At 42.7% G+C, this 27362-nt stretch overlaps 1 protein-coding gene across 1 annotated transcript in view; it reads right to left on the reverse strand.

Moving 5' to 3' along the window:
• Nucleotides 1-390: 390 nt before the first annotated feature.
• The window catches only part of LOC117347528 (zinc finger protein 624-like), a 32449-nt gene continuing 5477 nt past the window's right edge, over nucleotides 391-27362 (reverse strand). Inside the window, exons 2-8 of the mRNA XM_033918607.1 lie at nucleotides 26646-26772; nucleotides 25901-26014; nucleotides 25639-25752; nucleotides 16463-16591; nucleotides 10673-10780; nucleotides 8378-8491; nucleotides 391-1931 (exon numbers count right to left, since the gene is read on the reverse strand). Coding sequence (XP_033774498.1) covers nucleotides 1189-1931; nucleotides 8378-8491; nucleotides 10673-10780; nucleotides 16463-16591; nucleotides 25639-25752; nucleotides 25901-26014; nucleotides 26646-26772 — 1449 coding nt within the window. The 3' untranslated portion in view covers nucleotides 391-1188. The remainder of the gene's footprint in view (nucleotides 1932-8377; nucleotides 8492-10672; nucleotides 10781-16462; nucleotides 16592-25638; nucleotides 25753-25900; nucleotides 26015-26645; nucleotides 26773-27362) is intronic.

The following is a 27362-nucleotide window of genomic DNA, read 5'->3' on the forward strand; positions in this document are numbered from 1 at the left end:
ATATGAGGAGTTTTAGAGGGCTTAGAATGTCGGAGATGGAATAAGTATCAGATTTTTGAGAATAGCCAGGTCTTCAGATGTTTGCAGAAAAGTTGGAGAGAGCTCAGGTTCCGAAGGGGGGAGGAAAGGTTGTTCCAGAGCTCGGTGATTCTGAAGGGAAGGGATGTCCCTAGTTTTCCTTTATGGGAAATGCCTCTTAATGAGGGGAAGAAAGGCTACTAAAATGGTCGATAGTCATCATAAGGCATACGGAGACAGGGAAGATATGATAGGGATGTTTAAATACCTACATGGCATAAATATGTAAGAGGTGAGTCTCTTTCAAGTGAAAGGAAGCTCCAGAATGAGAGGGCATAGGATGAAGTTAAGAGGTGGCAGGCTCAGGAGTAATCTAAGGAAATATTTTTTTACAGAAAGGGTGATAGATGCGTGAAATAGTCTCCCAGTAGAGGTGGTGGAGACAAAGACTGTGTCATGTACAGCGCTGCAAATGCCTTTCAGCACTAAAGAAATGTAGGAATGGAACACAGCAAATACACACATGCAGGATACGAGTCGGGATGGAGGCGCTGCCAGTGGCTAGCTCCGAGTCCCTTTTATTATGCTTCTAAGCTAATGACATCAAAGTAATTCCCTCGTTTACATATCTAATGGATGGTGGATACAAAGGTACATGCTTTTACATTGGTGGATGCAAAGGTACATGCTTTTACATCATGACCACCCTCCCTTTACCTCGTGCTTTACCTCGTGATCACCCTCCAACTCAGCACTTAGACAATAACTGTGTTTTTGCACGTCCTCAATGCCTGTCAGCTGATGTCCTTTCCAAATATGGACTGCTTAAATAAGATAAGGGTTAATATGTGACAAGGGTCTTGTGACAAGAGGGGAGGGGGGAATGCCTCGGCATTCTGTCACAAGGTGCTAACATTTTCCCTTGCTTTAGAATAGCTACGTGGTAAGAGGGGAGAGGAAATGGGAATGATTCATAATTCTTTCACAGAGCCTTATAATATCAGTGTGCTGATATTATCCCTGTTTCAGAACATTACTACATAGAAATAATAAATAGTAGTAGTAGTAGTGAATTGAAGAATGTATAAGAGAGGCACCTGAGATCTCTTAGAGAGAGGAGGTTGTGGATGCTGTAGATGGGCCAATTGGCCTTCATCCATTGTCATGTTTCTATGCATATTGTTTCCCTCCAGTGTGAATTCTTTTATGATTTCTGAGGTGATTTATTTGAGCAAATCTTTTATCACATTCAGAACATGTATACGGTTTCTCTCCAGTGTGGCTTTTTTCATGAATTGTAAGGTGATTTTTTTGAGTATAGCTTTTATAACATTCTGAACATTTATACGGTTTGATTCCAGTGTGGATTCTTTCATGAATTTTGAGATCAAGTTTTTTAATGAAATCTTTATCACATTCTGAACACTTAAATAGTTTCTGTCCCTTGAGGGTTTTTTTATGCCCTTGTTTCTTTCTATGGCTGATTAATTCATGTCTATGGAGTTGAAATATCTGACTGGAACTTTTATCGCTTACAAAACATTTTGATGGCTGTTCCTTGTGAACTTTCTGATGAATTGTAAGTTGTACTTTATCTTTAAAACATTTTTCACATTCAGCACATTGGAATGACTTGTCTTGTGTGAGAAGTCTTTTTTGTCCTGTCATGTCTGACTTCCCAGTAAATCTGTCCTTGAATGTAGTGTTCTGAAAAGTTATCTCACTATAGATACTTTGACTTTCTCCATCATATGGGCAGCGAGTGGAATTGCTCTCTTGTTCAGTACATACATTTTCTTTCATGTTAGGTGAAGGATCTGGGCTGTCTCCGAAAGGGTGTTTGTATTTCCATTCTGCTCTCTGCTGATCGTCACACACTCTTATTCTCTTACTCTTGTTCCCAAATCCATTATCTGTTGGATAAGAATGAGAATACAGTATGTGTATATATTGTACAGCTATCAAGTAAGATATATATAGACAAATATCCTTGATTTTGCCTCCACTGCTATGTATGTATGTATGTATGTATGTTATATTTAGAATGTGTTGTATCACACATTAGCTATGACATCAGTACTTCTAGCTTTGGTCTTGCATCCTTTATTTCTATAGGTTAAATGTTACATGTGACCCCCCTCTCTCTAGTCTGCCTTATTCATATCTCAACAGAGTGTAAACTTTTACCCTATTGGTCCATTCCAGAACCCCTTGCGTAGGCTGCTACATTTCTTCCCCTAGAGAGAATATCTCCCTTCGAGCTCAGTTTTGCAGGCAAAGTCACACAAGCCTCTCCCTCACCACCCTTGTGAGTCTTTTGACTTTTTACCAGATTTGCACAATTCAGACAGACTATCTGTTACTCTCTTGTTTCAATGTTCTGCATGCTGTAAGTTCTTTGTTCATTCCTCTCTGTATTAAATAATTGGAAACTTAGGGGCCCTGTGTCAGGTACTAACACACACCTAATGCAGTTAAAGATGGAGTATTGTGGGACACACTCAGGTGGCCTGAGGTAACTTCCAAATCTGCGCGTGCTAACTGCACACTAAAAAAATGTTTTTTGAAGGGGCACATCAGGGAAGAGGGTAGGTGCTCCTGTGCTAAGCAGTTAGTGCAGGTAATTAACGACAAATTAGTTAGTGCATGGATACTGCATGAGCCCTCACCACCTACAAAATGGGTGGTGGTAAGTTCTCATGGGGTAATGTCCAAAAATAGCTGTGAAATAAAGGCAACATCACCGACAGGCTTTTTACATAAAAAGCTTAAATACATATCTGACCGAGGCAAAATTTGGTTACATTCTCATTAATGGATGGTTGTCTTGTATGTTAGGTTCCTATGGCATTTTGCTGCAGTTTCTGGTGTCCTTGCCCTGAGAAGGCTTTAGTCTGTTTTCAAGTAGGTTAAAATCTGTAACTGTGGTTGCATTAGTTTTTCCTATGGATTTTTGTAACGGTCATGTTTTTAGATATTTGCAAAACATGGCATATTTGGTCGTGACTCTGATCTCTAGGGAGAGCGAGTTCCATTTTTTTGCCATCTGATAGGTGAGAGATATACAATGAGGTCTTTTGTACTTTATAGCCTTCATAGCTGGGAATGGCAGAGTCCATCGGTTTGAGTTGCGATGGCCTTCCGGTTTGCCTAGCATTACTGTGAATCTTGGGAAGCTATCAGAAACCAGTGTAATTCCATAAGAAGTGGAAGGATATGGTTGAATTTTGTTTGATAGAATATATGTCTTTTTGCTGTATTTTGTGTCAGTTGGATTCTATTCCTGAGAGTAGTATGTTACAGTAAGCTAGTGAAGACAGGATAGCTGATTGAAATAGGATCCCATTCTTCTTAACTTTGGTAGGGTAGCAAAATATTTTCTGACTAGGCTCAATGAGCTATCTAAGAGGAGTCATTAATGCAAAAATATGAAAAGAATCACTTTTATAACTGTGATAGAAATAGTCTCTGCATACCTTGCATAACAATGTGCTAAGGCCACCTTTTACTGCCCTTTTTACCATTAAGAGATTAAGAGGAACATGTTCAAAACTATGTTCAATGATGACCATCCCAAAAACTAGAGCCGTGGATGGAAATTTTTGATAGGATGTCCAAGTCCGACTTTGGATGTTTCCCAGAAAACATCCAAATATTGGGTGGAGAAAATGACCCTTTTCAAACCCATAAAGCATCCATGTTTTTTTCAAAAATGGTCCAGACATCTAAAGTTTCTTTTTCTTTTATTGAAAAAAAACCCATCCAAATTAAAAACGTTCAAAACAAGCCATTTGCATATAGGAGGGGCCAGCATTTTTAATGGACTGGCCAGCAGAGCAATGGGAAACGTGGGGGGGCACTGCTGTAAACTTCATATTACTGGTGCCAACTACACATATCACCATAACCTCCATACATTATATAGTGAGCTCTCCAGAATTTCCCCCAAACCTACTGTACCCACCTGTCTACCACCTCAATAGCTCTTATGGCTCCAAGTATCACCTATATGACAGTACAGTGGATTTTTGGTGAGCTCACACTTTCCCCCACAAGTGTACTAGTTAGGATGGCATATGCACCTGGGTCTCCTCTGCCCACCAGGCTGCTCCAGAGACCTGCTTGCAGTTTACTAGGACTGGCTATAGTATCTTCAGCTATCATAGAGACAGATATGTACAGTTTCAAGCAGATTTTTGAAGGGTGAGAGGGGATCAGTGACCACTGTGTGTGTGTGTGTGGGGGGGGGGGGGCGGCATATTTTCATCCCTCCAGTGATCATCTGGTTAGTCTGGGTACCTTTTTCGCCCTTATTCGTTTTAAAAACAGGTCTAGCCCAAAACATCCAAATTGTGACCTGGATGTTTTGTAAAATGTTTGATTATTGCTGTAAAACGTCCAAGTGCTAAGTCCACCCTAATCCCACCAAAACATGCCTATAACGCACCCTCTTAAGATTTAGATGTACTGGAGACAAAAAGACTAAAAAGACGTCTAGAAAGTCAGTTTCGAAAATGCCTACTTGGATTTGAACATCTATCTATTTTTGAAAATGAGCCCCATAGACATTTTTATGCATTTCAAAACGTCAGAAATATGTCCAAAATTTGGACATTCAACACAGACATGGACATCACAAGATAGTCATTTGCACCACTCTAAACAACCTTTGAAAGAATGGCCAAATGCGGAAGCGCAAACATGGGTGTCCACTGGCACTCTGCAAGGAAACCGACACGCAGAGCAGCAGTAAGTCCAGCAATCACCATATTTTCCAGGGAGGGAGAAATGTTGGATGTAGTAGTAGAGAGGATAGGAGAGAGGAGCCCTATATCCAATATCTCCCTTTGCAGCAGGGAGGGGGGAGAAAGATGGTGGACAATGAGAGAGGAAGACATGTTGGACTTAGGGGTGGAAGACAGCAAGGAAGAAATGCTGTGGGGGGGGGGAATAGAGAGAGATGTTGGCAGAAGGGAGTGAGGATGCTGTACAATGGGAGGGAGGGAAGACATAAGGAGAAATGCTGGAGCATGGTGGGAGGGACAAAAAAAGAAAGAAGGCACAGGAGGAAAGTGGGGGGGGGGATGGAAGGGACAGGGAGACTTCAGGCTTTGAGGATGGAGCTGGAGAAAGAAGGAGACAATAGTGGGCATAAAGGGTGAAGGGAGGGAGAAACTGGGAATGATGGCACCATGTGGGAGAGGTGATGACCAATGTTCCCTCTAAGGATTGATGAGGTGTGTGCAAAAAAAAATATGCATGAGCGACAAGTTACATATTCCACAAATTTATGAGCAGGCACGGAGGACGCATTTGTAAACAAATGTAGTTTATCCTTGTACTCCTTATGTATTTTTAATCATCTATGGATATGTTTGTATGTTTATTGTTCAAATGGTTTTATTTATTTCCCAAAATTTATTTTTGTTATACACATTGAAAATATTTGATATTGCGTTTAAATCAAAATCTCAATAAACTTGAAACTTGAAATGAGTGCCCATGAGATTGTGGGAGGGTTAAATACTCAAAACTTAGAAGAATAACAATTTACTTAAAGTTTTTGCTTCTCCAGCTTTCTGGTATCTTTACATAATGCAGTGGTGTACCTAGCATATGTAACACCCGGGGCCCATCATTTTTTGGCACCCCCCCCCCCCATCTGTACGAAAAACATGATTTTTAGTAACAAGCCACACGTCACACGTCACCTAGGAAAAGGCAGCATCTTACATATTGCAGTGAACAGTACATCAATACACCCATTGTAAAACTAAACAAGCCAGACCAACACAGATCAATCCTACACCGTCAATCCTAACAGAAAACTATGTCTTTCGAACACACAGAACACACCTTCGCCTAGTATGGAATATGTAATCACAAACTAACCCCTCCCATAGACAAAGGTTAAATTGAACCAGCAAGAAGCTGGACTCTGCATACAATGCTTCACAGAAACAGTGACACATGTCTCCTAAAGCAATAAATAAATAGAAATTTTTTTCTACCTTTGTCTTCTGTGGTTTCTGCTTTCCTCATCTTCTTGTAACTCTCTTCCTTCCATCCACTGTCTGCCGTCTCTTTTCCCCTATATGGCATCTTCTCTCCTTCTATGCCCCTTCCAGAAACTGTATGCCTCCCCCTTCCATCTCTCCTTTCACCCCCATTGGTCTGGCATCTCTCTCCTCTCCTTCCCTCTCCCACACCTCTCCTCTGCAATCCCTTTCCCTTTTTTCCCTCATTTCCCTTTTCAATTTATTTTCTGCATCTGTCTAGATTATGTTCTTACTACTCTCTCATCAATGTTCTTTTTTACTGTCTACCTAAAGCTTGCCACCTCTTTCCCTCACCCCTCCAGTGTTTCCCTAACTCAATCCTTTTCTCCCCATCATGTGTCCTCCTTTTATTTATCCCCTCCTTCCATCATATACCCTCTTTCTCCAACCCTTCCATCTAGTACCTTCTCCTCTCTCTGTCCACTTATCATCCAGCATCTGCTCCCCTCTTTCTCTCCTCCCATTTCCTTCTGGCATTTGCTCCCTTATCTCTCCCATCTGCACTTCCATCCAGCATAGGTTCCCCACTACCATCCAATGTCTGCCCTTTCTCCCTCCATCCACCCCTCTTCAATCAGCATCTTCCCCCTTTCTTTCCCTCCAATATCCTTCCCCCTTATGTCTCTCTCCTTTCTCTGTACATCAATTCCATCAGCACCACCCTTCCATACCACCCTGCCCCCTTTCTTTCCCTCCACCACTCTTCCATTCCAGCAGTCCTGCTCCTTTCTCTCCCTTCATGCAGCAAGGTCCCGCGATGATTGTAGCTGCCTGCTGCCAATCCACCCCACTCTGACGTACTTGCTCTAGAGCGGACTCAGCAGCTGCATGCTGGAAGGGCCCACGATGACTCGTCTGCTGGCTCTGCTCTGGAAGAAGTAAGTTACGTTGGAGGGGGTGGGCCCGGCAGACACAGGGAGTTGCGGCAAAGTCCCGCAATGATTGTGTCTGCCGGGTCCATCCCCTCCGACGTAATTTACTTCTTCCAGAGCAGAGCCAGCAGACGAGTCATCGCGGGACTTCCCCACACCTGCTCCCCCAAAATTGCCATGCTTCGGTTCCTCTTTTTTCTTCCTCCCTCCCCCCGCGGGACCCTGCAGCACCATCAACTCTTACTCCCTCTAACGCCGGCCCTGCAGCTCCGGACTTCCCCGCACCTTCCCCCCCCCCCCCGATCGCTATTATTTTAAATGTTATAGCGGCGGCGCTGTATCCATCAGTGGAGACGTCTAACCTCGGCCTGCCCCGGAACTCTTACTGCAGCAGCTGCCCGTCTAGGCAGGAACAGGAAGTCACTGTTGCAGTAAGAGTTCCGGGGCAGGCCGAGGTTAGATGTCTCCACCGCCAGGGTCGGAAACCAAACCCCCACCCCGACGTCCGATTCCTCCCCCAGCCTCCCCTTACCTTTGCGACGCGTGTGTGCGCTGTGACGAGAAACTTGTGCGCTGCGATGTAATATTTTGTGCGCCAGCGCACGCCAGCGCAGCTTAGCGGGAACACTAAATTCCAGGCACAAGTCATTAAAGCACATGCAACATGGGCTATTCCAGCTCTGAAAAATATCTTGCCCAAGTCACCTAATGGCTCCATTCAATTTGTGACAAAATTCAAAAAAAAGAATAGGATGAACACTAATTAGAAAATGAACAATATAAATTGAATATCTAGGGCTGACACTATGCAGACTTGCACAGTCTGTGCCTCATATATGGCAATTCGGTTGGGGGGGGCTTCAACGGGAACTCCAGTAATTTGTAATATAAGGGACTTCTACGGTCTATGACCCAGTAATATCAAAGAAAGTGTAATTATTGGTCTTTAATTGCTGTCATTTACTATGTTACTTTACCTTATGACCTTTCGTAAACATGTGAACATGAAAAATACCATTAATATTACTGAGCAAGCTAGTCAAGGTTAGTTGTCATTAACTTTAATGTAGACTTAAGGTAGGTTAACAAAACAACAAAAAGGTTTCATGAGCAATAGCATGCAAAATTGTACAAATCAGCCCATTAATATTAAATGCATTATGTACTAGAGTTTGCACTAACTCACTGGCAAGATGAAAACTCCATGGCTACGTCCAACTGCAGCAACACAGAAAATCAGTCCAGCAGGTACAGAGATTACTCCAATAATCCAGGAAGTCTTTACCATGGCTCTCAACTATCACCAGCCCTTTAAACGTTACAGATTTCTCAGCCATACGAGAGGCTAGTTGAAGGATTTTGCAAGCTTGATCCCACAGGACTCCCACCTGGCCTTGGAAAGATGTGCAGGAGAAATTCTATACTTACTTATTACAGAAGAGCGAGTCTGTTCAGACGTCTCTGATTCAGGAGGATCCATGAAGGGGAGATCTTCCTCTTGTTTAATACTCAGTGAGAATACAGATGTTACAATTGGAAGGCCTGTGATGAGAAAACAGCTCTCAGGATTCACCAAGAATACAATATTACATTAGTACATGAATTTTACATCCCCAAATGTTTGATGGCGATGACCTGTGATCTGAAAATGCAGAACCCTTTAAATCCAAACCATGTACTTACTCATTGTGGGGTCATTCAGGTTTTCTTTACTCTCCCACCAAAACCAAACCAATCTATGGCTGGTAACAGCATCAGCAATCATAAGGAGCTGCAGTGGGAATTTAATGCTAAGAAATGCAAGGTCATGCATTTGGGCTGCAAAACCCGAAGGAATGGTACAGTTTAGGGGGTGAAGAACTTATGTGTACGACAGAAGACCGGGACTTGGTATGTGATGATCTTAAGGTGGCCAATGAGGTTGGAAAAGTGATGGCAAAAGCTAGAAAGATGCTAGGGTGCATAGGGAGAGGTATAGCCAGTAGGAAAAAGGAGTTATTGATGCCCCTGTATAAGACTCTGGTGAGACCTCATTTAGAATATTTTGTACAATTCTGGAGACAGCACCTTCAGAAAGATATAAAAAGGATGGACTTGGTCCAGAGGAAGGTTACTAAAATGGTGCATGGTCTTTGTTATAAGGCGTATGGGGACAGACTTAAAGATCTCAATCTGTATACTTTAGAGAAAAGGAGGGAGCGGGAAAATATGATACAGATGTTTAAATACCTACATGGTGTGCATGAGTCGAGTCTTTTTCATCTGAAAGGAAGCTGTGGAATGAGAAGGCATAGGATGAAGTTAAGAGCTGATAGGAAATAGTTTTTTACAGAAAGGATGGTAGATGCGTGAGATAGTCTCCCAGAATTGGTGGTGGAGACTGACTGTGTCTGAATTCAAGAAAGCCTGGGATAGGCATGTGGAATCTCTTAGAGAGAGGAAGAGATAATGGTTACTGCGTATGGGCAGACTGGGTGGGCCATTTGGCCTTTATCTGCCATCATGTTTCTATGTTTTTAAGAAGGACACAACATGGACCACAGATGGCCTTCAGAGTTCTAGGCACCACCCAAAGACCAAGCCCCTGATACCCAAAAGCCCTCCTCCACAAAAAAAAAAAATGAACAAGCCATTGTGAGGTCTAGAGTCTTCTATGCCATCCTGTGAAAAATCTAGCTCATACCTTGCACTGTCCACAGCAGGGACTATGAAACGTTAAACAGATAGGTTGCCCCCCTCCATACTTATGGCGCATGTTCAGAGGGAGTTTCCTAAGTGCTGTAAAATGTGGGAGTCATGACAGGACCCCAAATAACGTGCACAGATGTCTACTACCCCCCTCCCCCCCTTCCATGCAGTACAAACAATTTTGGTGGCTGTCTGTGCTTTTGTGGATTTAAAGGCCACATGGCTGCAGACTACTACTCCTGTGACTGAGGGGAAGCGGTCCATGTTTTAAAATTGTATCACTGTGTCTTGTTATCTCCTGAACTATACCAGGAAGGGCTATTTACTCAGAGCTGTATGAGAGGAAGGCATCTAGGAACTGAGATAGATGGTGTGAGATTGGCTGGCTGAGGCCTGCTGCAGCTGCCAATACAGACTGAAAGGTTCCGGTAGCAAAAAAGGCAAGGAAAGTGCTGCAATCTTGAGTTGGGCTGGCACAGGATTGTTTCTGCATGTCCTGGTCTGAAGGAGAGATTCTAGCTGATGACAAGAGATGCTGTATGGCAGCCCTATCAAAACATAACCAATGAATATGCATGAAATCTATTTGCATGCACTGCTTTCATTGTATGCTTACAGATCTCATACATATTCATTGGGGAAATCCTGAAAACCCAACTGGATTGCGGCCCTCAAGGAGGAACTTTGACACCCCTGGTGTAGATGGACTGGAGTGAGCTTTGACAGAGACATCAGTAGTCGGAACCTAAGAACAGTACCGGGCCGAGCTTTGGATTTTTGTCCAGAAATAGCTAAGAAGAAGTAGAAAAATAAACCCAACAAATTTTTAGATTGAATCAGGTTGGGCAGACTAGATGGACCATTTGGGACTTTATCTGCCATCATCTACTATGTTACTATGTTTTTCTGTATAAAAACGTAAATAAAATAAAATATAACTGAAACTAACTAGTAACATTCACCATCTATGTGAAAATTTAGAAATGCTCCACAGCACAAAGCAAGGATTTTATTATAAAATAATTCTTAACTCACCGCTCTTGATATCAGTATCCTTCTCTCCTCCCTCCAGCTGGTCACTGACAGGAGCCTCTTCCATTTTCACAATCTCTATCATGGGCTCAGCAGTGTAACTTTGGTTACCTGTAAAAATAATGGAAAACTAACTTTAGGTTTTAAAGAAAAACCTAAGACCTAAAAAAGCAACATTTGGCTGAAATGAGAAGACAAGAATTTTATGAGCTCTAAAATATAAGATCCTGATGGAAGGAATTGAGGACTCTGTAGCTTTGAAAATGAACTATGAGAGAAACAGATGAAAACTGCTGCGGAATTTGACATTTGTTAGAGCAGTATTTCTCAAACTTTTCAAGCCAAGTACCCCCTAAGCCTAACAAATATCAACCGAGTACCTCCGCCCAAACTCCGCCCCTGACTCTAACCCCATAATAATAACACTAATTGTAATGCAATTTCTTCCATCAATTTTTCATATACACACAATATAATCTTATTAATACATAATAGTAACCACAAAATTTAAAAAAACACAAAGTACACCATACACAGAGAAAATGTTAAAATTATCATTTATATTCGGGGGGTTTTCATAGATGTCAAGGCAGATGATTTTAAAATATGCAATGTCACCTCAGTAACAACTATAGAAAAATAGTGCAAAATATAGACAGCAGATATAAATTCTCAAAACTGACACATTTTGATCACTAAATTGAAAATAAAATCATTTTTCCTACCTTTGTTGTCTGGTGATTTCATGAGACTCTGGTTGTACTTCCTTCTGACTGTGCATCCAATATTTCTTTCTTTCTTTCTGCCTCCTGCATGCTTCCTCTCCTCCAGACCTCATTCCTTAACCAACATCTCTCTCTATCCCTCCATGAGTCCAACTTTTCTTCCTCTCCCATCCCCCAGATCAATTTTCACCACTACCCATTTCTCCTTCTATCATCCCTGTCCAACACCATACCACATCTCACCCTCCATCACTATGCCCAACATTCCTCCCCCTTACATCCCCTTCAATCTATCCCTCTGTTCCTTCTCCACCACCATATCCAACATTTCTCCCTCTCATCCTTCTATTCCCCATGCATCTCTACCTCACTCCTCTCTATGCCCAATTTTCCTCTTCCTTTCCTCATGTGCACCATGTCTTTCTCTGTCACTCACACACTCAGGCCCAACAATTGTCCCTTTCTATTCACTCCCTCCCTCCTTCCTCCTATGTCCCAAATTAGTGCTCCCTTCCTCCCTCCCTCCTTCCTATGTTCCTCCTTCCTATGCCCCCCTCATTGCCTTCCAGCCTTTGTCCCACCCCTTCCTCCCTCTCTCCCCCAAAGTTGCGCCAAAGCCTGCCTGCCCCCAACCTGCCCGCCAATTCCTTCTCCCTCCCGGTCCACCACTACCCCCTGCCACCTGCCCACTCCATTTAATTACCCACCGTTGCTGCCACAACTCTGGGAAAGGCCAGGTGCATGCAATGATTGCACACTGCCAGCCCACAAGCCTTCCCCCCTTCCCCCGGTCAATTCTGATATTGGAGAGAAGGTCTGGGCCAGCCAAGCAACGATTGGCTGGCCCGGACATTCTCTCTGATGGCAAACTTGACATCAGGGGAAGGCTTGTGGGTGGTGGCATGCAATCAATGTACGTGCCTGGCCCTTCCCTTCCTGGAGTTGCGGCAGCAGTGGGGGGTAATTAAACGGAGTGGGTGGGTAGCAAATGGTGGTGGTGATCAGGCAGCATCCCTTACAGGCAGTCCGCGTACTCCCTAGGGTATGCATACCGCAGGTTGAGAAACCCTATATTAGAGGACCCCACCTCTCTTTGACCTGGTGCTACTGGTGAACATCTTGTTATTTCCCTTCCCCCTGATATTACCAGTGGGTGGGTTACTGAATCTGCTTTCCTAATATGGATACTGGTGATCACCCTCCCCTTCTCCCTCATGCTGCTGTCTCCACATGGCATTGCTTTCATTGAGGGGAAGGAGTCATTTTGCATCCATCCACCTTGCTGATGCCATGTTGAGCCATTCTGCCTCACTCCCACCCCTACTGCTGTCAGTGTGGTCTTTCCTGCCTCTTTCCCTCCTGGCACTGCCAGATTGGCCATCCTTCCTCATTCTTCTTGCTGATCTCAGTAGAGAACAACTTTTGTCCAGCCTCTTCCTGCTTGCTTCTCTCCATCCGGTAGCACTGTGTGGCTCATAGAGAACAAAATGTGGGGGGGGAGGGGAGGGGGCATTTTTGACAGTGTGTCTAAGTCCAATTTGGATGTTCTTAGAAGTACGTCCAAAATTCAGATGTCAAAAATGTCCATTTTTGAAACCACTAGATGCCAATCTTTTTTTTTTCTTCTCAAAAATCACCTTTTTAGATGGCTTGGTGTCAGGATGTCCAACCTTAGGAGGCCTAACATTTTGAGCATTTTTGGCCACAAAAATGCCAAGTTCAAAATGTCCAAACCCAAGCCACACAGACATACCAGCATAGAAGTGGCACCTTAGAGGGCAATGCTATAAACTACACATAAGGAGTGTCAGGTACACATTTCACCAAAAACCCCTTATAATGTATGGTGAGCCCTCCAAAATCCACTATACTCACCTGTTTACCACCTTATAGCTCACCTGTTAAGTCCTTATGGCTCTAGGTAGCACCTATATGGCAGTAAAGTAGGATTTTGGTTGGCTCACACTTTTTCATCATAAATGTCGTGGGTAGAATGGGTTATAGGCCTGGGTCCTCCCTCTATGGTTTACTACACTACCCACCAGGTATCTTCAGACACCTGCTCTACTAGGCTTTCCCATGCTAGATGCTGCTGTTCTAGAGACAGGTATATAAGGATATTATGTTCTTACCCTGGTAAGATCTTTTCCAGTAGATAGGTGAGACATTGTAGACCATAGGGTTATTTCCCTTTACCCGCATGGACTGCAGAAGAGAACCCATTCCAGGTTTTCCACTCCGCCTCTAGAGTACTTCACAGGCTAGCTTAGCTCCTCCCATCAGTCAGTACCCAAGCATGAAAGGACACGCACATCCATGAAGTAGAGGCACTTGTAACGGTAAACATTGTTCTGCTCGAAACAACTAAATAGCACCCATAACTGCCAACATAGGCTTCTAAGGAGCTCAGGAACTACTCCCAGAATAGGGTGAACTTATGTACAACTATCTCCCAGCCACTAAGCGAAACAAGATGGTAACAGCGAAGGAGACTGAAATGTGACAATGAAGTCTGAAATCTGAATCTGAAACCTGAAAGCAGGCAAAGCAAGGAAAGGGCGGGCCGGGAGTCTAGAATGTCTCACCTATCTACTGGAAAAGATCTTACCAGGGTAATCAGATGATCTCCTTTTCCAGTGCAATAGGTGAGACATTGTAGACCCTAGGGACGTACAAAACAATCCCCCAGAGAGTCAGGGTGGGCTTGTTGCGCCGGCCTTCAAGACCGAGAACCCAAAAGCCAAGTCTTATTTGGCAGCAACATCCACTCTGTAAAATTTGGCACACATGTGAAGAGATGCCTTGCAAATCTCCTCAGGAGAAACAGATTGCGCTTCTGCCCACGAAGAAGCCACACTCCTAGTAGAATGTGCCTTAACAGACAGAGGAGATTGTTTTCCCACCAAAATGTAAATGGAGGAAATGGCCCTAAGGATCCACCGGGAGATCGTGGCCTTAGAAGCAGGAGTACCTCGCTTAATTGATTGAGTCAGCACAAAGAGATGGTCAGAAAGGCGAAAATCGTTAAGTGACCTCCACGTAATGCAGCAGAACTCTGTCCAACCCTTTCAGGAAATGATCTTGATGCTTGGAACCTGTCAGCTGAAAAACAGGTAAACACACTTCCTGATTGGCATGGAACGCTGACACCACCTTAGGGAAAAAGGAAAGAATGGTCTGAAGCGAAACTCCTGTCTCCGAAACTTGGAGGAAAGGGTCTCTACAAGAAAACGCCTGCAGCTCGGAAACCCTTCAGGCAGCAGTGATGTTGACCAGAAAAATAGTCTTGATTGTAAGATACAGAAGCGAGGCATCGTGAAGAGGGATTTTAGTCTTGGGACATGATGCAGAGTTTTTGGATCAGGGGCTGATTGCAGACCACTGATGTTTTATGTATGTTGCTATTCTTGCTGCCAAACGGGGAGTGCTCCGCATGTGGATGGATGCAGCACCCCTGGAGTTGGTGGGATAGAAGCGGTCTCTCCGAGAGCTGGCACATTGAGAGCTGTGTAGCATTGGGGGCCGTGTAATGGGATCTCTTAGGCTTTATGGGTCCTTGTGGGAACGGGTCGTTGCTGCGATTGTTTCCCTCTGAGGTTGTTTTGCTACCCTGTCTCCATTCGGGGGATAGAGGCGGGGGTTTCTGTTAGTTTGTTTTGTCTGGGGTTGGGATTTTATAAAATGATGGGAGTAAACTCACAGATGGTATTCCTTTACTTTCCATTCCTCTATTTTGATATTCTTTGTACAGGGGGCATGGTTGAGTTTTTGCTGTATCCCTTGCTTTGGCGGAGTTCCTCCTCTGTCTCCAATGGTCGCTTTCTTTATGTGGCCCTTACCGATATGCTCGGGGACTTGGGTAATGCATTGTATTCTTTTTTACCTTGTATTTGTAACTCATTCTTGTTTGGCTGATTTTGCTGTTTGTTTGTTTGCTTCTCAATAAAAATGTTTCAAACCAAAAATAAATAAACAAAAGTGGGAGAACAGAACTCTAACACCTGCAGCCATACATGCAGAAGAGAAAGACTGATGAGAGGAGCTAAGCTAACCTGTGAAGTATTCTAGAAGCAGAGTGGAAAACCTGGAATGGTTCTCTTCTGCAGTCCATGCGGGTAAAGGGAAATAACCCTATGGTCTAGAGCAGTGGTTCCCAACCCTGTCCTGGAGGACCACCAGCCAGGCAGGTTTTCAGGATAGTCGTAATGAATATGCATGGGGCAGATTTGCATGCTTGTCACCTTCATTATATGCAAAACTTTCTCATGCATATTCATTAGGGTTATCCCAAAAACCCAACTGGCTGGTGGTCCTCCATGACAGGGTTGGGAACCACTGGTCTAGAATGTCTCACCTATTGCACTGGAAATTGTTTTATTCAGATATTTGGGGGGTGGTCATCTGGTTAGTTTGAGTACCTTTGTGGCACTTACACTTCTAAAACAGGTCTAGCTCCAGATGTCTAAATGGCATCCTGGACGTATTGGGAAATGTTCAATCATCCCTGCAAGACATCCTAGTGCAAAGCAAGGCCAAAGCCCACCCATAACACACCAACATGGCCCCTTGAACTTTAGATGCTCAGCAGAAAAAAAATTCTAGCAGGGTATCTAGAAAGCCAGTTTCAAAAATCAGAATTTGGACATTTTGGCAAGAAAATTTTCAGTGCTGATTTATGCTGAGTTTTTTTGTGTTTTTTTTTTTAAACATCTTTGTGTTTTGAAAATGAGCCCCATAAGCTGCTGGGTGGGAGGAAGGTCTAGCATCTTAGAGCAGCACTCGAGAAGTCAGAAAGAGTCAGAGATACAAGGCCAATTATAAAAAATGAGAGAAAGTAAGTGTTGAGCAAAATGAAGGGAAGGGACAGAGGAACCAAAAACAGTGGGGAAGAATAAGAAATAGAACAAATGATGGGCAAAAAACACAGATTGGAAATGAAGAAATAAGGGAAATAGAACAAACAAAACACATTATCCACAAAGCAAAAGGTTAGAAGCAGGGTCTATGATTATAACATCTCATTCTCACTGTGAGTGGTCATTATTAGATTTATTTCAAGCTACATCACCTGCTTCAAGCAGTTCCTCACATGTGCCTGTGGTGGTCAGATTTCTTCTTTCCTCAGATCCCTGAAGCTCCGTCCCAAATCCCTGTTGCTCAAATCGGATTAAAATATCAGGTTTGACATTGTGGGAGCCTATTATAGGAAAAAAGATAGAACACTGTGTTTAACAAAGTAAGAATTATGCTGTTTTCATATGCACTGCCACTGGTACAGGGCCAAGAAAAGAGGGGTGCTGCTGTACTGATTATCATCAGAAATTTATTTTAGCAATTCCCCTACAAACAGGTCTGCTGTGGATACTACTACAATGAGTCCAAAAAAACAAAGAGTGGAGTTGGCCAAAAACAGAGGTGAAACCACAAGTTTGCTCCTGGCATACTAGCGGCAGCATCTGATGGAGCATCGAGATGTACTAAGACATTATTTAAAAGACCTTCTATGTTTATTTGAGGCTTATATATTACCAATCGCGTAATCATCAAAGTGGTATACAAAATCAAGTAGAAAGAAAGGAACTACAATTTGTAAATAGGAAAGCAGAGAGAAAATAGAAGAAAACAAATTCAGAGGTATCCAAGCAAAGCTAAGCCTGGGAGAAAAGGTAAGCCTTCAGAAGTACCCGAAACTTCAGGCAAGTAAGCTCAGAATAATAATAATAGTAACTTTATTCTTCTATACCGCCATAGTCGTGAGACTTCTAGGCGGTTTACATTGAAGAGAGCTGGACAGTCAGCGAGTTATAATATGCAGAGATAAGAGAAATACAGCATGCAGAATCTTTAAAAAGGTAGCAAAATACAATATACAGATAGTTTAACAGATGTTAGAAAAATTTCAGACTTATACGCAGGAGTGGACATGTTTGAAATATTAGAAATTGATTTAGATATTGATATTTTTTAGGTGATATTTCTGTCGAATAAGGCAGTTTTTATAGCTTTTCTAAAGGCAACATAGGTCAGTCTTGCTTCATTAATGTAGTTGTCTAACCAGTGTTGTTGCTTGTTTGCTTGGTACATAAAAGTTCTATCCAGGAAGGTTTTGTATTTGCAGCTGGTAATGCTTGGGTATGCAAATAGATTGCTGTTTCTGGTTTGTCTTGTAGGGCTGTATAGAACGAAGTGAGGTAGTAGGTAGGTAGGAGTTAGTCCCCAAACCAACTTGAAACATATGCAGGAGAACTTGAATTATTCGCGCTTCCATTGGCAGCCAGTGAAGCAGTCTGTAGTAGGGGCTAACATGGTCACTTTTTTTCAATCCAAATATCAGGCGGACTGCTGTGTTTTGAACAATTCTAAGTTTCCTTACTGTTTTTTTGGGTATACCCATATAAACGATATTGCAGTAGTCCAGTGTAGAAAGCACTAGTGATTGCACTAGTAATCTAAATGATAATGGGTCGAAGTATTTTTTGATGGTCTTTAATTTCCATAATGTCAGGAAACATTTTTTTAACACTATGTTCGTGTGTTCCACCATTGTTAAATGAGTGTCTAATGTGACTCCCAATATTTTTATTGTTTTAGTAATCGGGTAGTCGCGATCTTTTACACGTAACATTGTTTTGGTAATTTTGTCTGTTGGGCTTGCTAGGAAGACTTTTGTTTTTTTTCTGTGTTTAGTTTCAGTTTGAAATTTAATGTCCACTGTTCTATTTCAGTCATAATATGAGAAATGTATTCTGAGGTCTCGTTTGTTATGCTGGTCACTGGGATTAAAATGGAAAAGTCATCTGCATATATGTAGTAGTTTAAGTTTAGCTTTTCCAGGAAGTGTCCTAAGGATGATATATATATGTTGAATAGGGTGGGTGATAGTGGGGAACCCTGTGGTACTCCCGAGGGGTTTTTCCAGGTGTTTGAGCATGTTCCACCACTAATCACCCGGTATGATCTCTTTGTTAGAAAACCCTGTATCCAGTTTCTTACTTTTCCGGTAATTCCTATTCCATCTAGGCAGCGTAGCATTGTTTCGTGATCAACAAGATCGAAAGCGCTGTTGAAGTCTAGTTGTAGGATCAGAAGTCTAGTTGTAGGATCAGAGCACTTGTTCCTTTGCTGAATATGCCGTATAGGTGATTTAGGATCAATGTTCCCTCTAAGGATTGATGAGGAGTGTGCAAAAAAAAAATATGCATGAGCGACAAGTTACATACTCCACAAATTTATGAGCAGGCGCGGAGGACGAGTGCCCGTGAGATTGTGGGAGGGTTAAATACTTTGATATTTAAAGTAACTTAATCCTATATAATAAAATGCTAGCCGCGCATGCGCACTCCTATCTGCGTGTTCTGTGAGGTGTAGGTCCGTGGCTACAGGAGTGCGCATGCGCAAGTCCCCAGCCTTACTTGTATGTTCATGCTGTTCTTCAGTCTGCCCTTCTCCTTGCCTTGCCTTAGTGTATTTTTAAGCTGAAAGACGTGGCAGCAGCTCCTCTCACGATCCCCACCTGCGTCGGAAGTCCGATGCAGTCGGGGATCTTGAGAGGAGCCGCCGCTGCATCTTTCAACTTAAAAGGCGAGCAGGGCAGACCGAAGCTTCAAAAAAATTTCAGGTGGCGGTGCGGAGCGGCGGATGGAAAAAACAAGGCTCCGAGGAGGATGCGCAGGCACGGAGTCACCCGAGGAGATCATCACAATCCCGCAAACCAGAACTGTCTACTTTTGAAATCTACTGACCTTATGCATTCCACTGACCTCATTTCCCCATACTCAGATCAATCAAGATGCGGTGCCATGCCGGCGCTTGGCCTGAGCCGCCGCTGCCGCTTCCTCTCACCTCCGCCCGCGCTCGATTCCAGTTGCGCCCACTGCGTATTTTAGTGAGTGATACGAGAAAAATGAAAATAGTGAGCGATCGCTCATGCGCTCAGCTTAGAGGGAACATTGTTTAGGATCGAGGCTAGGACTGTCTCAGTGCTAAAGCCCTTTCTGAATCCTGATTGGTGTTCATTTAGTATGTTAAATTCATCTAGATAGTCCACTAGCTTTACGTTGACCAGTCCTTCGAGTAGCTTGGTGAATAAGGGGATGCTTGCTATCGGTCTGTAGTTGTTTTTCAGGGCTAGTGAGTTTTTTTGGTCTTTTGGGATGGGTGTGATTAGTATATGTCCCATTTCCTCATGAAATGTTCCTTCATTGAGAGTGGTTGTTAACCAGTTAAATAAATCCTTTTTAAAATCTAGTGTAGCTGCTTTCAAGATCTTGGAAGGACCTGCGTCCAGTAGGCAGTTTGATTTGGTATATTTATTGAATAGGGTTAGAAATTGGTGCCAGGTTGGAGGTTCATAGCGGTTCCAGAGCATGTCTACTCTGGTTTCTTTTTCGTGGGGTTCAAGTTGGAAGTCGAAGTTGGGTGAGGATGATGGTATGGTCACTCTTACGTCTAAGATTTTATTGTTGAAAAAGGTGGCAAGGGTTTCTGCCGAGGGCATACATTCATTATCCTGTAGCATGATTTGGGTGGTGTCTGTTAATCTGTTTACCAATTTGAACAGTTCTTTGCTATTTGTTTTGGGTGTCCCTATTTTTTGTGCGTAGTGTATTGTTCGCTTTTCTCTAATCAGATTTTTGTATTCTTTCATCTTTTGTTTCCAATGAACGAATCTCAACAGGAAAAGAACTCCAGAGCCTGGGGATAGCAGTAAAAAAGCCGAGTTACGAGTTGAGGCCAAAGATGTTAGATGGACTGATGGGATAGTAAGTTGCACTTTTACATACTTTGGATTTTGTGATTGTGGTACAAACACCTGTTTTACTATCAGTTAACAGGCAAATTACAAAAAATTAGGTCTCAACTACCATGCAAAAAATAGAGGAAAAAAGCCTCCGACGTCCACTTGGCAGGAAGGTGCTACCAAAGAATCCACTTTAGGCTAAGCAAACAGCTGCTGGCACTCCTGTGCCATAGGATACAGGCGAGCCAAGGCTCCTGCTACCTTGAGATACCCCTCAGGAGAGTCCCACTACTCCATGACTAAAATATTAATGTTTGGATGGCAAGGAAACGCAGCAGACTGAACCCTCACTCCCCTCATAAGAGGAGGATGTAGCAAGAACTGGTTGGGAGTTCAAATTTAGATTATGTAAAGACTCTGAAATGAGATCCAGCAGGGCCGAGGGCTTAAATAAGAGTAGAACCGTGGGATCATCCCCAGGGTGCAGTGCCATAATAGGATCCAAATCGCTAGCCTGTGGACCAGCCTCCCCTGATATGGGAGCCACATCTATGGACAGTAACAGTAGAATGAGAAACATATCACTATCTGTATCCCCTGCAAACAGGTCTCCTAAGGGTTGGGCAGTGTTAGACTGCGATGCTGAAAACCCCCTGCACCCTAACATGGAAAGTCTGAAGTGCAGGAGGTGTGCGCTTTAGAAGAATGGCTCTCCTGAAAGGCTTTCCATATTAAATTAATGAATTCTGAGGAGAAAGCCAAACCAGGGAGCAAAGAGTCAATCTGCGACGACTAATTTGTGGTTCTTGGTCTTTGTGGCTTCCATGCCCTTTTGTGCAGGATAGTCACTGTTTCCAGGACCCGAGCAGAGAAACATCTGCTCCAGTGGGCTTGTCATTCTTTTCTCAAGCTGAGAATGCCCAGGAGAGGCCAAGCCCGAAGCTCCTGCCTCTCCTTCCCGTGTAGTACAGCACATGGCACCCGGATGCTCCTGAGGTGCAGAATTTGCACAATCCTGGCATGGATTAGTGATAAAAGAACTCAAGGACTCTATCCCAACAAGTTTTGAGGCAAAAGGAATCAATTTGGAGCTGCAGGGAATTTTCAAAAAAAAGATTGCTAAAAAAATCCAAGATGGCTGCCATCAAATTTTGACACCAAAAATCGTTATAAAAACCACTAAAACAAAGTGAAAACCCAGCAAATTTAGGATTTTTCAGGAGGAGAAACACAGGGGAATCTGCAGAAACCACCAGAAATAGCAATTTTAGATCTCCCCCCCCCCCCACACACAATTCCTCTCATAACTGTAACAGCCTTACTCACTGTGACCTGTGCTGGAAATGTACCGCAGCCTGCCTCAGTTCTTTACAGTAGATGGAAGAGGAGAAGAAATAACCTTCTCAAACTGAAAGTCATTTCCACTGCTGATCTTTGGGCTATCAGTCAGACCCGATGTCCGACTGAATCCCCAACCCCGCAGACCAGCAGACATGCTAATAGAAGGGGGAAGGCGAAATCACAGCTGGCATACTGAGGAACAGAAGCAGAGACGGCCCCTAGCACCAAAAATACAGGTACCACAAGGGATTGGCATGTCAGCTGCAGACTTCAATCTGCTTCTCCTCCATGCAGGCAGAGCTGACCTCAAAATTGGAAAGCTCTGAGCACCGAAACTGTCAAAAATTTACTGAAAAATATGAAGTAAAATACAGAGAAAGAGAGAGCAGAACAGAAACACTCCAGGTTCGCATTGAGAAGGAAAAAAAACAACCTAGGTGGTAGTAGAGCTCTCAGTGAAGTAAAATGGATTCCTTCTGCAGAGTTCTTGGCAATAGGGAAATTACCTGCTTGTCCGGAATGACACACCTATTGCACTGGAAATCAAAATTCTAATAGCATGTGAGTAGAAAGATCATTAGTATGTTCAAGCATGCATTTATTTTATAATCCCCAAAATGCTAAAGAACATAAGAATTGCCTCTGCTGGGTCAGACCAGTGGTCCATCGTGCCCAGCAGTCCGCTCACACGGCGGCCCTTTGGTCAAAGACCAGTGTCCTAACTGAGACTAGGTTTACCTGTGTACGTTCTGGTTCAGCATTGAGATTCTTTTGGATTTTGATTACCATGAGTTAACAACATCTGACGTAGGCAAAGTGCTGAAACACGGTTGTGTCAGGTCAACCAATAAAGGATTTCTAATTGGACTTGTGGTTTTGCCTCCATTTTTAGCCACCTCAGTTCTTTTTGGTTTCTTTGTATAATATGCAGATTCCTCTTCTTTGTGTTTGTGTGAACACTGCTATTGCATAATGGAAATTTCTATCATTGAGATTTTTGTTAACACAGACTGTTCTTCATCTAGTTTATCTTATCAAGCTTTTTATACCATTTATAAGTTAATAAAAACAAAACAACCCACATCTCCATGCATCATTCTCCCTCTCTGTATGTTTTACAAACTGATTATATAGAGGTACCATAGCCAAAGCCCTATCAAATAGTACCCCAAATTACATTCTTGTATTTGGACAGATAAAGGCCCTTTAGGAAAGGAATAAGAGTACAGAATTAAGGCTCCTGCCCTCCCGCCTTCTGTCCTCCCGCCTTCTGTCTTAGAAAATCTGAATAAGCTAAGCTAAACTCAACTGAAATCCATAGTCTTACAGCAAAACACAGGAAGCTTATGATCTGCAAGGCATTTCCCTTTTCTTACCAAAGGGATCATATAGCAGAAAGTCTTCTGTATTAGAAAACTATTCTACAAAGAGAATCACCGACTTTGTAAGAGAATAATGTAATGAGCTGTATTGAAGACTGAAGGATGCCCAGATCCCCCGAAGTAGGGGGTTCACCACATGCAGGGGCTCTTTCGCAGTTTTGTGCACTTCATTTTGGTCTGGCCACGACTCCGTGGACTTTCACCAAGATTATGGTGGTGGTGGTGGTGGAGGTGGCAGCCTTACACAAGGAGGGCATTCTAGTTCATCCCTATCTGTATGACTGGTTGATTCGAGCAAAGTCCTTTCAGGAGAACTCCCGGATTATGACTCAGATTGTGGAGTTCCTGCAGTCGCTGGGATGGGTGGTCAACTTGTCCAAAAGCCGGTTGGCTCCATCTCAGTGCCTGGAGTATCTCAGAGTTCTCTTAGATAGTTGCCTAGGGAGAGTCTCTCTTCCAGAGACCCGAGTGTGCAAGTTGCAGTCGCAGATTCGCTTTCTGAAGGATTGCAGGCGCAGGATTTTCTACAGGTCTTGGGGTCAATGGAAGCCTCCCTAGACATAGTCAGGTGGGCTCAGGTTCACATGCGCCCACTTCAGTATGCTCTTTGGCGGTGGTCACTTCAGATGCACATTCAGAACTCTTCCATTCCTCTTCAGGAGTAAGTTCATTGCAGCCTCCACTGGGGGCTACAGTCTTCCAATAAGGAGTGAGTCTGGATCAGCCTCAGTGGACAGTGCTTATCACGGATGCCAGTCTCCTCAGTGAAAAAATGCATACCACTGACGCATCCTCATCAGCTGGTGTCTCTGACAAACACACGTTAGCATCATTCAAGTTTCAAGTTTATTAAAAAAAATTTTAAACCACTTAATCAGGTTTCTAAGCGGTGTACAATAAAAATTTACATAAGCGCAGATTAAAAATTGGGGATAGTAGCTAAAACCTAAGAGTCTTAATAAAACACGTAATAAGACATATGGACCAACTTCAAACAATAGGAGAGGAAGGGAAGAACTACAATCGTAAAAGAAAAGTGTAACAAAAAAGGAAAACACAATAGGTTAGGGTAAAAAGTAATAAATTTAAGAGTTTTTGTCTTTAAGAGGACAGTTATTGTTCAAAGGCATCCTGGAACAAGAATGTTTTTAATTTTGCTTTGAATTGTTTTATTTCGGATTCATTGCACAAATGGTTGGGCAGCGAATTCCAGAGAGTAGTGGCAGTGACAGCAAAGTTATTGGCAGCAACGTATTGATTAATTTTAAAGAGGGTACAACGAGAAGATTTTGTGACATTGAACGAAGCGATTTTAAAGTATTATAAGGAATTAAAAGTCTATTAATAAACTCTGGTTGATTACTTAATCTTGATGTAAAGGTTAAAAGTAAGATTTTATAACTAATTCTATGTTCAACAGGTAACCAATGTGCACTGATTAGGAGAGGTGAAACGTGATCGTATTTCTTCGTGCCACAAATGATCTTAATAGCTGTGTTTTGTACAATCTGAAGCCGTCTAATTTCCTTTTTTGTAATGCCTTTGTAAGGGCATTACAATAGTCTATGCAAGAAATCATCCATCCCCCCAAGAGGATCTTGGAGGTCCAACAAGGCAAAAGCACACTTTGTGCACACGCTAGCTGCATCCTCCACGCACGTAATCTAATCTTTGGTTTATCTACTGGGTCATCTTCCAGTGGAGCTCGACTAGTTCACATATAATTAATACTAGAGTACATAGCAAAAAAGCATAGGAGAAAAAAGAACTAGAATTAAGAACTAGAATACATAGTAAAAAAGCATGAGAAAAATAACAATGAGTACTGCCTCAGGACTTTTTATTTTTCCAACACAACTTTAATTTCATTTAAACAGACCCCACTGGCTCTCAAAGCCATATGCCGTGCCGGTAGTTGGTGGCAAGGCTTACAGTTGAGGCACTTCTAAAGAAAAAAATTTGAAGAGGTGGGTTGAAGGGGAGAGGAATTCAACCAGTTGGGTGTGGCACCTCAGAGGTTGAACAAACCCCCAAAAGGGTCCAAGCAGCTAAATGTGGCACTACGACCAGGGACAAGTTGGCCAGTTTAACCAACAACCAACAGCCCTACACTAAACCAGGGAAAGACTGTATAGGTTTACCACCTCCACCTGCTGGAAACTGAGAACAGACTGATTGTACTTGGGACTGCACAGCCCACTTATACTACAGCCAAAAGTTTGTGTCTCAGTCTCTACCTGCTGGCCAAGGTGAGGTATAACCCATCACTTTCTGTGTTGGTCTGGAGGGATGATAAAGAAACAAGGGCTGTTCCAGCTCTGAAATATTTCCTGCCCAATTTTACCTAATTGTTCCATTCAATCTCTGATTGTTCACTATCTCTCCTTACACATGGGGTTTTGACTGTTTCTTATTATTGAGATAATATTGGGACACTCTCTTTAAACTTTCTTGATTGGTATTTTGACCTCGTCACCTCTTGGGTACACATTATATAGTAAATGACGGCAGATAAAGACCAGAACGATCCATCCAGTCTGCCCATCCTCAACATCAAAGCTATCTTCAGGAACATTAATGCACATTAAACATTACTCCAATAATCCAGGAAGTCTGGACCATGGCTCTCAACTATCACCAGCCCTTTAAACGGTACAGATTTCTCAGCCATACGAGAGGCTAGATGAAGGATTTTGCAAGCTTGATCCCACAGGACTCCCACCTCTGTCAGCCTCAACCAGCTGGCCTTGGAAAGATGTGCAGGAGGAATTTTATACTTACTTGTTACAGAAGAGCGAGTTTGTTCAGACATCTCTGATTCAGGAGGATCTATGAAGGGGAAATCTTCCTCTTGTTTAATACTCAGTGAGAATACAGATGTTACAATTGGAAGGCCTGTGATGAGAAAACGGCTCTCAGAATTCACCAAGAATAAAATATTACATTAGTACATGAATTTTAGGTCCACAAATATTTGATGTCAATGATCCATCATCTGTGATCTGAAAATGCAGAGCCCTTTAAATCCAAACCATTTACTTACTCATTGTGGGATCATTTAGGTTTTCTTTTTTCTCCCACTCAAAGTGTGGAGTAAAATATTTCTCATCTTCCTTTTTAATCTTGAATATAACATCTGGATTAGCAATTGAATAACCTGTCAATAAGAAGTAGCAAAATGACATTTTAATTGTATTTGGAGAATCTCTGGGGAAGTTGCACTTGTTTTCTGTTGTGAAGAAAGTGCATGAAAGTGCTTAGAGGTATGTGTATACAAGTACATCTTGAAGCGTGGAGAGAAAAGACAGCCACTTAAAATTAACCCTTGGAGATTTTCTGGTACAATCTTTTCTAGGTGGAGACAGTACAGGTGTCACTCTTTTCTCTGACATCTGATTACCATCTGAAGAAAGTGACATTGCACAGTATAGGTCAGTAATGAGCAGATGACACATCATGCCCTTACACAGAAGCTGTAGTTCTCAGCATGAAATCTGAGAGACAAATCTTGTACCAAACTTTTGTTGTACAGAAAAGGGAGACGGACTGCAACTTGTCTTGTATGAAGCCTTCAGTATAAAGGTATACATTGTAACTTACAGGACATACCAATATCTTTTACAGAGCTGGCAGCAGTGGAATCTTTCACTAGCTCCTGTTGAATATGGGATGGTATCAGAATCTAGGTTCGAAATTTTAGGTATCCATGTGACTTGGTACCTGGGAACTTTTCAACTGTTGATTCCATAATGTGCCTGTGCGGTAGATGATGCAGAAAATATATTTACCTCGTGACATGAGGATGTCATGAATCTCCCTGATGACCTTCTTGTACAAATTCTTCTGCCATTCTCCCAGAATGTCCCACTCTGCTTCCAAGAAATAAGCAGCAACATCACTGAATATGACCGATTCCTAGAATAGCAAACGGGGTTTTATTGTAATGTCTGTGTAATAGGCTTTGTTATATAACCTCTCAGTGAGATCAGATCTCAAATACATTATAGCATGGCAAAATATGGAGAAATTAGAAAATTAGCAGGTAAGAACCTTTCTTTTAGTCCCTCCAGACCGGCATAGAACTGATGGGTTATAATGCATCTCTACCAGCAGGTGGAGACTGAGACACTAACTTTTGGCTGTGCAGTCCCAAGTACAATCAGTCTGACAAATAGCCAAGCAGAGCTAAGAAACTAAGAACTGTGAACTATAAACAGCATCATCACTCCCAGAAGGAGAATAGCAACTATCAGAGAAATACTGTTGGATATTGATTAGAATAAGAACCTTCAAAAAATGTCCCCACAACTCGTCAGTTATTACAGATGAACCAAACGCTGCTGTTCTTTTACTCTCCCCTAACAACCCAGACAAAAAGACACCACAGAAAAAGCCATACTCTTCACACAAATGCCAAATAAAAAACGACAGGGTGTGGAGTCTGTATTGGTTTGGAGGGACTAAAAGAAAGAAAATTAGCAGGTAAGAATCTAAATTTCTATTTC

This window comes from Geotrypetes seraphini, chromosome 13, assembly GCF_902459505.1.
Source record: "Geotrypetes seraphini chromosome 13, aGeoSer1.1, whole genome shotgun sequence".
Lineage (NCBI taxonomy): Eukaryota > Metazoa > Chordata > Amphibia > Gymnophiona > Dermophiidae > Geotrypetes > Geotrypetes seraphini.